The sequence below is a fragment of the Diplotaxodon limnothrissa genome, linkage group LG13, assembly GCF_057381915.1.
Source record: "Diplotaxodon limnothrissa isolate DT_005_m linkage group LG13, D_limnothrissa_male_GT1.1, whole genome shotgun sequence".
In the NCBI taxonomy this organism is placed as follows: Eukaryota; Metazoa; Chordata; class Actinopteri; order Cichliformes; family Cichlidae; genus Diplotaxodon; species Diplotaxodon limnothrissa.
In genome coordinates this window covers 27,394,641-27,409,609 of record NC_140608.1, presented here as the reverse complement: position 1 = coordinate 27,409,609, position 14,969 = coordinate 27,394,641, and the positions used below count along the sequence as shown (strand labels likewise).

The window sequence follows — 14,969 nt, the reverse complement described above, 5'->3', positions numbered from 1 at the left end:
ACTAGTCCCTAAGGACCCCAAAGCGCTTTACATATCCAGTCATCCACCCATTCACGCACCCATTCACACACTGGTGATGGCAAGCTACATTGTAGCCACAGCCACCCTGGGGCACACTGACAGAGGCGAGGCTGCCGGACACTGGCGCCACCAGGCCCTCTGACCACCACCAGTAGGCAGAGGGCCTACTCCATCAGGAGAGGAAGTGGATTACTCTTTTCAAGTAACGAGTAGAGTAAGGGATTACTATTGCAAAAACAGTAATTAGATTACCGTTACTTTGCCGTAGGAACGCTGCCTTACTGCGTTACTAAAACCGTGATTTTTTTTGCGAGAATGCCTCATGACAGTGACGTAAGCGAGTGCGACGTTCGTGACAACAGCTGTGTGCAGATCAACAGTGGATCATATATCGAGTGCGGGAGAGAGTGTGAGCGTGCAGCGTTTAAAGCGTGGAAGTACTGACCTTACTTTGAGTTTGATTCCATAAAGAGTGACAAAAACATTAGTGTCCGTTGTGTGTGGAAAGAAAACTTCTTTTTACAGCGGAAACCCCCCCCCCCCCCTAAACTTCCAAGCAAGCACTGGGAGTGCGCTATGACGTAATGGGAAATTCAGAGAAACTCGCAGATTCTTCAACTGACCGCTGCAGCTCACCTACACCAGGGTAAACCTCCGCCTGCCCCACTCCTGCTTTACAGGTGAAAATAGAGCAACAGGACCGCTAGTCTTTGATTTTATTTATTTTCTGCTGTGTTTTACTTGCATCTATTCGAAAGAGTGAGTGTAAACACGAAAACAAATTTTATTTTATGTGCTGGAATGTGCAGAAAATAGGTTTAAACGTTAAACAAATTTCTTCCAGTCAGAGAATGGTGCATACAGTTAAATTTTTGCTTGATGCATAAAGTTAAAAGATTAAAACTAATAAAACAAGTTAAAAAAAGAGACTTTTCCATTTGATTACATTTTGTATGATGGATTATGCAGAAAAAGTAGAATTGGGCTGAAAGATCTATCACTTTATCACCTCTTCAGGTTGTAAATCGTGTTTTTAAAAAGTAACTAAGTAATTAATTACTTTTGAAAATAAGTAATCAGTAAAGTAACGGGATTACTTTTTGGGGGAAGTAATCAGTAATTAGTTACTGATTACTTTTTTCAAGTAACTTGATCAACACTGGTGAGGACCTTAAGCTGACTGTTAACTCTGCTCCAGCTCTCTGCAAAACCGCTAGTCTTTTTACCACTGCTCAATATAAAGCATTCTATCATACTGTACAACAGCTTGGTAGGGAAACTACACAGCTGCTGTCAAACCGCTGGCAACCACCCCTCAGCCTCCTAGTAGATACCTCTATGGTATCAACTTGAAACTCCTACTGCTCCTCATTTTAGGGTTCTTGCACAAAGTTAGGTATCCACACTGTCAGCCCAGCATTACAGCAACATTGTAAAGGACGTTACCAATCCATTTTATCAGCCATCCTCTTTGCTGCCATTTGGAAGACAGCATAGGGCTCAAAAGACCTGCACTTCCAGATTCAGGAACAGGTTCTATTGAACAGCCATAACTGCACTTGGTTCTCATTTTGGCATCCTTCAAGCAAGTCATGAGATGCACTTGGCACAATTCCCTTTAAATTGTGCCTTGTCTTTAAAGCATTCAGGTCAGTTTTTATGGTAGTCTGTATCGTCTTAAAACAATTAAAATTATAATAGCATTTCTCTTAAGCATATTGCATACATAGGACTGCTATGCCATTTTCAACTGTTCAAGAGAGACAACAAATTTAACTGTATGTGTCGCACGAGACAGATTGCTATATTAGAATTAATCATTTCATCAAAGTGTGCCTAATAAAATGCCCAGTGAGTTTATAACTCTGATGTAAATAATTGGCAATGAGGGAATGTCCCCATCTGATGTAGATAATCAAGACCATTGAACCTGTGACACTCGTTTCAGCTTTTATTTCTCATTCACTCATCCATGCAAACCTTTCAACATCCATACCTGTATGCACACAAGCTTCCATTAGGAGTACAAGATAGCATCATTTTGTTTTTTTAAATAAGTAACAAAGGACTCTAGTCAGATTAACCGAAACAAAACTAAGACTGGAAAATGATGCTTTTTTCCCTTCAAGTCATTCTCATATTCACCAAAACTAGAAGAATTTCAAGAATCCTGTAATATCAGTGTGCACCTCTAATTTCAGATACAGCAAATGCACACACACTGAAATTTTAGGGACCTTTAGTTTTCGAAAAAAATGTCCACAATAAGGCTAATTAAGCAGAGTCCAACTTGTCGACTAACCACTTATAGCAGATCTATATGAAAACAACTGAAAACAAAGGGCCACTTTAGAACTGCCCTGAATAGAGACCATAACAGTCTGGTGAAAAATACTACCTGTGTTTCTATAACGTCAGCTTGTAACCATTATAATAGTTGAAGATCAGCTGATAAGGCATTTTAGATGAGTTCATGAACGAGAAGCAGTCGACGTGGACTCTGCTGTGCTGCCCTGCCTTCAGCTAGTATAATGTCTGCCTTGACTAAAGCCAGCCTGGCTATAATGCTGCCCACCATGCTGGAAGAACTGTTCAAACTGTCCTCCTTGGTTAAAATTCTGCCCCCCTCTTCCTCCCCAGCCCCCTCCTTGTCCTCCTCCTCCCCTTCCTCCTCTTCCTCTACCCCCCCGACCTCCTCGACCACCACCTCTGTCTTGGTAATGACCGCCATCATGGTATCCGCCGCCTCCTCCTCCATGGTAGTTGGGATCCTGGAAGCCTCCTTGGTGGTTTCCTCCATAACCTCCTCTTCCTCCTCCCCCGTGATGACCTCCTGCATCCTGATAGTAGCCCTGGTTGTAACTGCCTCTCCCTCTTCCACCTCCTCCTCTACTTCCTCTCTCCCCGTGTCCTCCTCCCCCGGCTCCCCTCTCATAGCCCCCACGGCCACCTTGAGAGCCGTGATCGTATCCTCCCCTGCCACCTCCGTGCCCACCGCCGCCATAGTGTCCTCCGATTTGGGGAGCATCTTGACGCTTCTGCCAGGTGGGCATCTCTGGAGGCGGAGGCTCAATCTCACACGGCCGACCTCCCCTGTCTGGTACTCGGCCCATCAGAACCTGAGGAGAGGAAATGTGCTGAAATCAAACAGTTGTGGGACGCTTGACCACAGCGCCACTAGACGTGACGCGTGGATGACCAGGAGAAACATTTCAAACTAAAGTTACTGTGCTGAGCTTTATATGTTTATTACCACCAAACAGTCAGTATTAAATCAACGCATTTTACACTGAAATAAAAACAGAGTAAAAGACATGAAAAGGAAGAAGGACAGGTGTCACTGCACTGATGAGCCCACCTTATTGATGGCACAGGCCGTCTTCTCTCTTATCTTGCCGCTGCTTGTGCGGAGGATCTTGGAGAAGTCTTGGCGAGCGGCAAGAAGATGAGCAACAGAGACTTTACTTTTGTTGGCAAGAGCTGAACGCAGTGGAGGGTAAACTTTACTCAACTTATCAGCATGTGTCTGAAGAGAGATGAGCACAATAAAGCCCATAATCCACAACAGGACAGTAACACATCTATTGTATTAAACAGTATTTTTCAAAGTATATGACTAAACACGAGACTCAGAATCAACAATCAACTGGCAGAATTATTTGAAAAGATGATTACTCTTTTCATCATTTTATAGCAGCTTATATTCCTCTGGATTTCAGGCTGTATCTCTTCAGGAAGCCTCTAGAGGCAGGAATTTCTCACCGTTTTATATTATTTTCAAATAATAATTACTTATGAAAAGTTGTGGTCCGGATGAAGTTATTACTTCAAGTCCACCTATTCTGCCTTTTCATATTTTCTGTCATATCTCCTGTTCAGATACTCATATTAAACATAACCAAAGTTTAAATGATGAGTCCAGCGTATGTACATGTGAGCCAAAAGCTCAGGCACAAACTCCTACTCCTGGCTCTATATGATGTCAGCGAGAGCATGTGGCCGTAATGTCGCACGCAGTTCTGTTTGTCAGCAAAGCAGCCACACCCACCAAATGAATGGTGACCTTACAGGAGAAGAGCCAAAATAGCTATTTTCAGATGCAGGACAAACTGACGGCAGCACAAACACCGGCAAAAGATAAATAAGGACTATTTTGGTTTTGGCCCAACATTTTTATAGTGAGAAGAACAACATTTAAGAGAGCAGAAGATTTTGTAGCTAACCCAATTAAGAACATTTGCTATGAAAGAGAGCAAAGAGCAGTACCTCTGTAACCCACAGTGCTCCTGTTTAAAAAGCTAGACACGTGCTTCATACTTGGTTAGGAGGATGCCACGTTGCTACGTACCTTTGCTCTATCGGACCAACCGAAGGACTGCACCGTCACGTCAAGACGTTTCAACAGCATCTTCCTTCTCACCTCATACTCATTCACTAGCGCTTGGTTTATAGCCTCAATTTTTTCCTAAGGTAAAAAGATTAAGAGAGAAGAAAGAGTCTTCACATACTATTCACTGACTGTTCTGCATTTCTCCACCATTTTTACTTACCATGTGCACAGGTCCAAGGGGCTTCTTTAACAACGGCTCCCCTACATGGTTTGGTGGAACTCGACTAAGGGCTTCTTTCAGCTGAAAGGAAAAAGAGAGCATGTGCAGATGTGTGCAAGTTGAATTGTAAAAGTATCTGCTTTCAAAGAAAAAACACTTTAGGAGGGCAGGAATCCTTTCCCTGACTTCAGATTGTCAGCCTCATGGTTGGTTGTTGCAAAACATTCATTTCTCTCAGTGTTGCTGGCAGGCAGCTCACATCCTTCCTTTGCTTTTAAGCCTACATTTTAAAACTCGTTCACTCATTGTAAGTTTACACACTTTCTAAAATGAACACGAGTACCATGCTTATACACCTGTTTTACACTAAATGTCAAAAAGAGTGAAAACAGTGCTGAGCAGTGCTTTCATGTAATATCAGTTTCTACCACAAGATGGTGCAGCATCCACTCATAATTCAACCTGAAGAGGAGGAGCACGGGGACATGACAAGTATCTATTCCAAATGATAAAAAGTCCACATGACAGCAGCTTTCTACAGCTTTGGAGATGAAAACAATGAGTGATGATGTTGATTGGAAGCCACAAAGCAATGGCTATATTAATAAAGTGCTAATGTTTCCCAAATGGACTTCTTCTTGTTTGTCATTTTAGACTAAATGCCCTGCATGTGATTACCTCAATTAGACTTACTTTGCTGTGGAATCTAAGAGCAAACCATACATTTTATTTTCTTCATGTTAGAGGGTGGGCAACTACACGAAATATTCTGGTAAAACACTGCCCCTTGGTAGTAATAGTTTGGGTACATTTTGCAGAGGTCAACAAAAAAAACCCCAATAACAAGAAGGCTTTGTATTTCTCTGTAACGGTAACGTGCAAAATTCATTATGAAATTCTGCCTCGGCCCTGAAACTTTAGCCATTTTATGTTTATTCACTGCAAAACAGTTATATTTTAATCATTTATCTCATATATGTGAAAACGAATAAATTAGCAGCAGTGGGAAATCTTTGGGTTGGGGCAGGCAAATGTTAAAGTCTGCCTAGAGTGCTGACACAGATGAGATGTTATCAGATAATAAAATATTAAATAATCATCATAAACATTTATAACCTCTCATCTCAATTACTGCAATGCACTTCTCATAGAGATCAGCCAGGCTTCCATTGCTCGCTTACGGCTGGTGCAAAACACGCTGCTCGATTTTTTTCTGGTGCAAGTGAGAGCACATCACTTCAAGTTTAGCATAACTTCAGTGGCTGCTCGTTTATGAATTCAAAATCCTTTTATTTGTCTTCATGTCTCTTAAAGGTTCTGCCCCATTTATCCGTATGAGCTGCTGCACCCTTTTGTCCCAGATGTTTTTGCTTGTTTCAAAGGTCAGAGGTGACCTTTACAGCTGCTGCTCCTTCACTCGTCGTTTTTAACTCTCACCCAGTGCGAGTTATCACAACACGATGTAATATGGTGTCGCTCTTTTTTAGAGACCCTACTTTATAGTGGACACCACCTCTGTGTCTAACTGACCTTCTTCTCTATGCCACTGAAGAACTGGAACATGGTGATGTTGGCTGGAGGCTTGGACATGCCCAGTGCCATGCAGATGCCCTTCAGTTCTTGGAACGCAGGGCTTCCAGACTCCTGGGCTTTCTTCTGAGGCTTGTTAACCAGGATCATCCTCGACGCCTCCAACTCAGAAACCAGAAAAGCTGAAACCCCCCAAAAATGAATTTGAGTAAATTCTTATTGCTTTGACAGTGAGATCAGGTTTCTGAAAGTCACATTTCAAACAAATCAGCTCCACTTGAGATTTACAAGTCGGCACTAATCTGTGTTTTGAGGCCAAGACAGTGAAGCAATACTCCACCTTCATTTACTTCCCTCTGAAAAACCGACTGGGAACTGCCCAAGTTAAAAGACACACAGAGTGTCAGGGTGAAAACTGTGGCGACAGCCATGGCTGCGTTCTGTCCAGACAGGTCAGATCCAGTATCCGCTGCTGATTTTCCTGCCATCATCAAACTATGTTCGTAGTTGTTCAAGCTCAGTTTAGATTTATTGCTCATGTTTGACTCCAGCCCTGCCACAGAATGGTGAAATGTCCACTGTACAGCACCTTTCACCTTATCACAGGTGTGAGAAGCAGTTAAGAAGATGGAAGGATGAACAGATTTTTGTAATTTGTCATTATGTTTTCCTGACCTGATTCTGACCTGAACTACAGCAAAAACATGAAGCCAGTGGACCTCAGTGTTTATAGTATAATTACTCAGTTTATGCGCTGATGAAGTCAGGAAATTCAGAGGATGACAACATGGGTGACTACAGTAATGCTGCATGAACACCAGCGACTGCACAGACAGATTTGCAGATTTATGGATCGTGTATGAGAGTAATCCACAGTGAAAGAAGTAAAACTAGATGAAGGCACCTACCAGAATAAAGACACTTCATTTCTAAATGCAGCATATTACTAGTAAAGCTGCCACACCTTCTCCAACCAACAGGTAAAACTGGACACCTGCTGAATGTATGAGTCCTTAAAACTCAAACACCAGTGGCACACCCACAGTGAATGTTTCACTTGTTTTGCCTGCAGTGAGAGCATAGTGCGCAAGACTCACATCTTTCCTCTCCTCTCACTTTTTTTTGCTTTCATCCACATTAGACATTTAAATACAGAAGACATGTTGACATTAGGTGGGCCTTTATCACAGCCTGTGTGTGTCTAAGCAGTTCATAGAAAGTGTCAGGTTTAAGTTGCTCTTTAAAGACAGGCGTGGTTATTAAGAGTGTTTTTCGTACTTATAAGCAGCAGGCAGTCTGTCCTGTTCAGGAACCTCTGGGTAATGTCTCCACTGGTGAGGACAGAGTATGGACAGGTGAGCTCTGACAGCAGGCCGCTCATCTCCAGCTGGAAGCCCTCTGCCTCACTCGGGCCTGGAACAAGAACAAAAAGCACTTTCTAAATGTTGGCTTTTAGATAAACAAGTTGGTTAGATCTCATTTCATTAACTCATGTATGATACCCACAATCATGGACTGGAATTGGAGGCCAGAAAATAACAAACACTGGAATAGATGTTCATTAATAATCTGCTGTACAACTATTCAACAATTATATTTTACATTTGTTAGCATCAGGAAGAGCTTCATGTCCTAGTGAATGAGCAGCGCTTACAGTTGGTAGCATGGACATTTTCCTCCAGCTTGCAGTAGAGTCTGAGTTCTGAGACGATCCAAGCACAGAGCTTGGTAAACTCGGGTGAAGCTGCTCCTCCGCTCACAGCAGATTCCAGAGCTCCTTCTTCCAACAGAGGGCCTTGGTACCTGCACTCAATCAATCCATCCATCACACACACACGCACGCACACACAAATAGAGCTCATATTAAAAAACAACAACAACAACAAAAATAAAAAAACACATAAAACCTCTCTCACTCTTGATGACGAGTAGAAATGAAGCCTGCTAAGAGAGCCAGAGCGTCTCCAAACAGAACCAAAGCACATTTTAAAATGTGGTTATTTAAGGACTCTCTTCTTACTGTCAGGCTTACATGAGGCAACGAAAGTGGCACGAGAGCCCCAGTGACTTGGGAGAACCTACTGGAAATTTCAGCGTATAAGAGATTAATCTGGAACCATCTTCTCTATCTTGTTTAGAAAACTGGTCTGAACTGGTTAATGCAAAATAATGTGTTGGAGCTATCCTCGTATGCATTTTCATGGCAGCAGCTGCTGCTGCTGACGAAGCCTGTAGCTTATCATGTCAAATCACTGTGTAGGCTCGATTTGCATGACTATGTACACACATCAATATGACACTCATAAGCAGCGATTTTAAATTTAAATAAATAAATAAATACACAACACCGCCCGAACGCTAGCTACCACACCAATTTAGCCGTTTAGCTCAAGCTATATTTGTATTGCGCTGGCTAAAATAGAAAAGAATGGGCAGGTCTGCTCCCTGGAGCGTGGCTAGGCACACAGTGTTTCCACAGCGGGATACATAACCGTATTTTCACTTACCCTAAATCTTCCAGAGAGACAAGAATGTCATTCTCCATCCTACTGTTCCCGAGTTATCTACTAAAATCACGAAATACAGATTCCACATCAGCCAGCTCAGCATACACGTTTAACTTCTTCTCCTTCTTCGTTGGATTCATTGGCGGCTGTGACCCCAACTTGGATCGAGCTTTTTTCCGCCACCTGCTGGACTGGAGCGCGATCGGTGACTGCGTTCGTGTTTTTTTCTTCGCTTTTTTACGGCAGCTTGCAGTCTATCAGTGTTGCACTACTGCCATCTCTTGGGTTATACTGCGACACTTCAATTTCCTTAGGAATTTCTTCTGGAATGACAACTGCCGCACTTGTTTAATTTTTGGATTTTTCGATCCATCTGTATAAATCTGCAAATAGTCACTGTACTTGTACCTGAAAAATCCTTTCCTCTTTCCCAACAATTTTCTAACACTTTCTTAACAGGATGACTTTTATTATGACCTTTCAAATGTATCTAATAATTAACTATTAACAGTTTTCTTCTAATATATAGTGGCATTTCACCTGATTCTACCCTTAAAGCACATATTGGCATTGTTTTAACTGACCCTAAGCAAAGTCTCAAAGGTGAGTACTTTTGTTTGCTTTGGACTGTTTAATTTTTGCTCCTTTCTTCTCAGGACCCCGGCTCCAGCTTCCCCTCCACGAAACTGGTTGTACTGGAGATGTATTCCTGTTAAAAGTTAGTTCTTCCTTCCCACTTTTACCAACTGCCCCAACGTTCCCGCTCTAACAACTGTAGAGTCTTTACTGTACGATATGAAAGTGTCGATCCTAGGTAAATACATCTGTACCGAACTGATTTGTTTGCACTCTAAAGGTTTTTTTTCTGTTGTTTTCATTTTTCACACCTTTTGCTTTGTTTTACATACTCACTGCCCAGTTTATTAGATATCATTAGTACCACATTGGACCCTCGTTCACCTTTAGAATTGCTTTCATTATTATAGATTCAGCAAGGTGGTGCTCAGAGATTTTGGTCCACATTGACATTGTTTCATTATGCAGTTTCTGCAGATTTGTAGACTGCACATCCATCATGCCAATCTCTTGTTTCAGTACATTTCAAAGGTGCTACCGGATTAAGATCTGGTGACTGTTGAGTCCATTTGAGTGTTGAACTCTGTTAAAAAAAAACCTTTTAGATTATTTGAGCTTTGTGATATGGTGCGTTATCCTGCTGGAAGCAGCCATTAGAGGGCTGGTCCAAATGTTCATAAAGGGATTAACACGATCAGAAACAATACTCAAGCAGACTGTGTTGCGCTGGCTAACAGCTTCAGTGCACCTTAGCATTCCCCAAGTCCTTTGGTGATGGCGATGAAGAGAGCAGCCTAACATCATTAAAATTTCCAGTAGGTGTTCGGATGGGCTGACGTGATGAATGTGCAAGTCATAATATTTCCCTAAATTTGTCACCCATCTGTACCTTCATAATGTTGTCCTTTTTCAGAGCTTGTTTAGCCAACAAGTACACCATCTGATTTTGTTCTTTGTCCCCGTGACTATCATTCTGTTATCCATATTAGTCACTTTAAAATGAGACTCAATGTTCAGATCAACAACAAGAAAAATCAAAATTACAAAGCGCAATGCAGCTCTGTCCAGATATTTATGGATTTATTGTATTTAATCAAATGCTCCAAATGAGCAGTTTTTAGATTTGTGAACAGGTTGCTTTGAATTGGGCGTATGGCAGTGTACTTTTAATACTTTATGATGTTGGTTAACGTTGGTGTTTGCTCTTCATTTTCCATTGTTAGACTGAGGGCTTTTGTGTCAACCACACTGTACATGAACAAAACTGGACTGCAGGTCTCTTGGTTCGGTTCTCAATCCACATGTTGTATTTGATGAAAATGAAGTTTGAAACAGTCGGGCCAACACATCTTGGTTTGTGTGCGTTATCACTGTTTCCAACTATGGACAGCAGGTATACTGCATGCTCATCATTTAAAGCAACACATAAACTACTACAGGATACTGAGGAAGTCCAATGAAGCACAAACACCAGATAATACAATTAAAGCTTGTTGACATAGTGTGGTGGGATTCACTAAGTAAAAATGAGGCTTAATCCATCCAGTATAAAAAAATATAAATATAAAAAATATAAATTGCAGATTGATCCAGCCTGGCCCACGATTTTGCTTTTTCCACAAGGTGCAGGACTTTTCCCCATACCTGCCTTTTGGGAAATGTAGTTCTTTTTCCATCCCCAACGTTCTGTCAACATTTTAGTGACGGCTCCGCCCACACCTCCAGAGCCACTGCTTTATCCACAGATACAGTACACAGGTCCAGTACACAGATACAGTAAACAGATACAGTACACAGATACAGTACACAGGTACAGTAAGCAGATACAGTACACAGGTCCAGTACACAGATACAGTAAACAGATACAGTACACAGATACAGTACACAGGTACAATACGCAGATACAGTAAACAGATACAGTACACAGATACAGTACACAGGTACAATACGCAGATACAGTACACAGATACAGTACGCAGGTACAGTATGCAGATACAGTAAACAGATACAGTACACAGATACTGTACACAGGTACAATACGCAGATACAGTAAGCAGATACAGTACACAGATACAGTACACAGGTACAATACACAGATACAGTACGCAGGTACAGTAAGCAGATACAGTACACAGATACAGTACACAGATACTGTACACAGATACAGTACACAGATACAGTATGCAGATACAGTAAGCAGATACAGTACACAGATACAGTAAACAGATACAGTACACAGATACAGTACACAGATACAGTAAGCAGATACAGTACACAGATACAGTACGCAGGTCCAGTACACAGATACAGTACACAGATACAGTACGCAGGTACAGTAAGCAGATACATTACACAGATACAGTACACAGGTCCAGTACACAGATACAGTAAACAGGTACAGTACACAGATACAGTACGCAGGTACAGTAAACAGATACAGTACACAGATACAGTACGCAGGTACAGTACACAGATACAGTACGCAGGTACAGTAAGCAGATACAGTAAGCAGATTCAGTACGCAGATACAGTAAGCAGATACAGTACACAGGTCCAGTACACGGATACAGTAAACAGATACAGTACGCAGGTACAGTAAACAGATACAGTACGCAGGTACAGTAAGCAGATACAGTAAGCAGATACAGTACGCAGATACAGTAACCAGATACAGTAAGCAGATACAGTAAGCAGATACAGTACGCAGGTACAGTAAACAGATACAGTACGCAGGTACAGTAAGCAGATACAGTACGCAGGTCCAGTACACAGATACAGTAAACAGATACAGTACACAGATACAGTAAACAGATACAGTACGCAGGTACAGTAAACAGATACAGTACACAGATACAGTAAACAGATACAGTACGCAGGTACAGTAAGCAGATACAGTAAGCAGATACAGTACACAGATACAGTAACCAGATACAGTAAGCATATACAGTACGCAGATACAGTACACAGATACAGTAACCAGATACAGTAAACAGATACAGTAAGCAGATACAGTACGCAGATACAGTACGCAGATACAGTAACCAGATACAGTAAGCAGATACAGTACGCAGATACAGTACGCAGATACAGTAACCAGATACAGTAACCAGATACAGTAAGCAGATACAGTAAGCAGATACAGTACGCAGATACAGTACGCAGGTACAGTAAACAGATACAGTACGCAGGTACAGTAAACAGATACAGTAAACAGATACAGTACACAGATACAGTACGCAGGTACAGTAAACAGATACAGTACGCAGGTACAGTACGCAGATACAGTAACCAGATACAGTACGCAGATACAGTAAGCAGATACAGTAAGCAGATACAGTACACAGATACAGTAACCAGATACAGTACGCAGGTACAGTAAACAGATACAGTACGCAGGTACAGTAAGCAGATACAGTACGCAGGTACAGTAAACAGATACAGTAAACAGATACAGTACACAGATACAGTACGCAGGTACAGTAAACAGATACAGTATGCAGGTACAGTAAGCAGATACAGTAAGCAGATACAGTACACAGATACAGTACGCAGGTACAGTAAGCAGATACAGTACACAGGTACAATACGCAGGTACAGTAAGCAGATACAGTACACAGATACAGTACGCAGGTACAATAAACAGGTCCAGTACACAGATACAGTAAACAGATACAGTACACAGGTACAGTACACAGGTACAGTACACAGGTACAGTAAACAGATTCAGTACATAGGTACAGTACACAGGTACAGTAAGCAGATTCAGTACACAGGTACAGTACGCAGATTCAGTACACAGGTCCAGTACGCAGATACAGTACAGGTACAGTAAGCAGATTCAGTACACAGGTCCAGTACACAGGTCCAGTACACAGGTACAGTACGCAGATACAGTACACAGGTACAGTACGCAGATTCAGTACACAGGTCCAGTACGCAGATACAGTACACAGGTCCAGTACACAGGTACAGTACACAGGTACAGTACGCAGATACAGTACGCAGATACAGTACACAGGTCCAGTACGCAGATACAGTACAGGTACAGTAAGCAGATTCAGTACACAGGTCCAGTACACAGGTACAGTACGCAGATACAGTACGCAGATACAGTACACAGGTACAGTAAACAGATTCAGTACACAGGTACAGTACACAGGTACAGTAAGCAGATTCAGTACACAGGTACAGTACGCAGATACAGTACACAGGTACAGTACGCAGGTACAGTACACAGGTACAGTACGCAGATACAGTACACAGGTACAGTACGCAGGTACAGTACGCAGGTCCAGTACGCAGGTACAGTACACAGATACAGTACGCAGGTACAGTACACAGGTACAGTAAACAGATTCAGTACATAGGTACAGTACACAGGTACAGTACACAGATACAGTACACAGATACAGTAAGCAGATTCAGTACACAGGTACAGTACACAGGTACAGTAAGCAGATTCAGTACACAGGTACAGTACACAGATACAGTAAGCAGATTCAGTACACAGGTACAGTACACAGGTACAGTACACAGATACAGTAAGCAGATTCAGTACACAGGTACAGTACACAGGTACAGTAAGCAGATTCAGTACACAGGTACAGTACACAGGTACAGTACACAGATACAGTACACAGGTACAGTAAGCAGATTCAGTACACAGGTACAGTACACAGGTACAGTACACAGATACAGTACACAGATACAGTAAGCAGATTCAGTACACAGGTACAGTACACAGGTACAGTAATCAGATTCGGTACACAGGTACAGTACGCAGATACAGTACACAGGTACAGTAAGCAGATTCAGTACACAGGTACAGTAATCAGATTCGGTACACAGGTACAGTACACAGATACAGTACACAGGTACAGTACACAAGGTCCACTACCCAGATACAGTACACAGGTACAGTACGCAGATACAGTAAAGAGGTACAGTACACAGGTAGAGTACACAGTCCAGTACGCAGATACAGTACACAGGTCCAGTAAGTATATTCAGTACGCAGGTACAGTAAGCAGATACAGTACACAGGTCCAGTACGCAGATACAGTACACAGGTCCAGTACGCAGATACAGTACACAGGTACAGTACGCAGGTACAGTACGCAGATACAGTACGCAGGTACAGTACGCAGATACAGTACACAGGTACAGTACGCAGGTACAGTACGCAGATACAGTACGCAGGTACAGTACGCAGATACAGTACACAGGTACAGTACACAGAAACAGTACACAGGTCCAGTACGCAGATACAGTACACAGGTCCAGTACGCAGATACAGTACACAGGTACAGTACGCAGGTACAGTACACAGATACAGTACGCAGGTACAGTACGCAGATACAGTACACAGAAACAGTACACAGGTACAGTACACAGATACAGTACACAGGTCCAGTACGCAGATACAGTACACAGGTACAGTACGCAGGTACAGTACGCAGATACAGTACGCAGGTACAGTACGCAGATACAGTACACAGGTACAGTACACAGAAACAGTACACAGGTACAGTAAACAGATTCAGTACACAGGTCCAGTATACAGGTACAGTACACAGGTCCAGTACACAGGTACAGTAAGCAGATACAATACACAGGTCCAGTACACATATATAGTACACAGGTCCAGTATACAGGTACAGTACACAGGTCCAGTACACAGGTACAGTACACAGGTACAGTACACAGGTCCAGTACACAGGTACAGTAAGCAGATACAATACACAGGTCCAGTACACATATATAGTACACAGGTCCAGTATACAGA

General features: G+C 42.2%; 1 protein-coding gene across 1 annotated transcript; it reads right to left on the bottom strand.

Moving 5' to 3' along the window:
• Positions 1-2,264: 2,264 nt before the first annotated feature.
• Positions 2,265-8,722, bottom strand: tslig3a (tRNA splicing ligase complex subunit 3A). The gene is made up of 8 exons (XM_085369594.1): positions 8,609-8,722; positions 7,756-7,904; positions 7,380-7,514; positions 6,102-6,283; positions 4,572-4,652; positions 4,370-4,486; positions 3,380-3,547; positions 2,265-3,140 (listed from the first exon to the last, which is right to left on the bottom strand). The coding sequence occupies exons 1-8, from the start codon at positions 8,644-8,646 to the stop codon at positions 2,541-2,543; spliced, it is 1,470 nt and encodes a 489-aa protein (XP_085225720.1). The 5' UTR covers positions 8,647-8,722; the 3' UTR covers positions 2,265-2,540.
• Between the last annotated feature and the right edge of the window lie 6,247 nt (positions 8,723-14,969).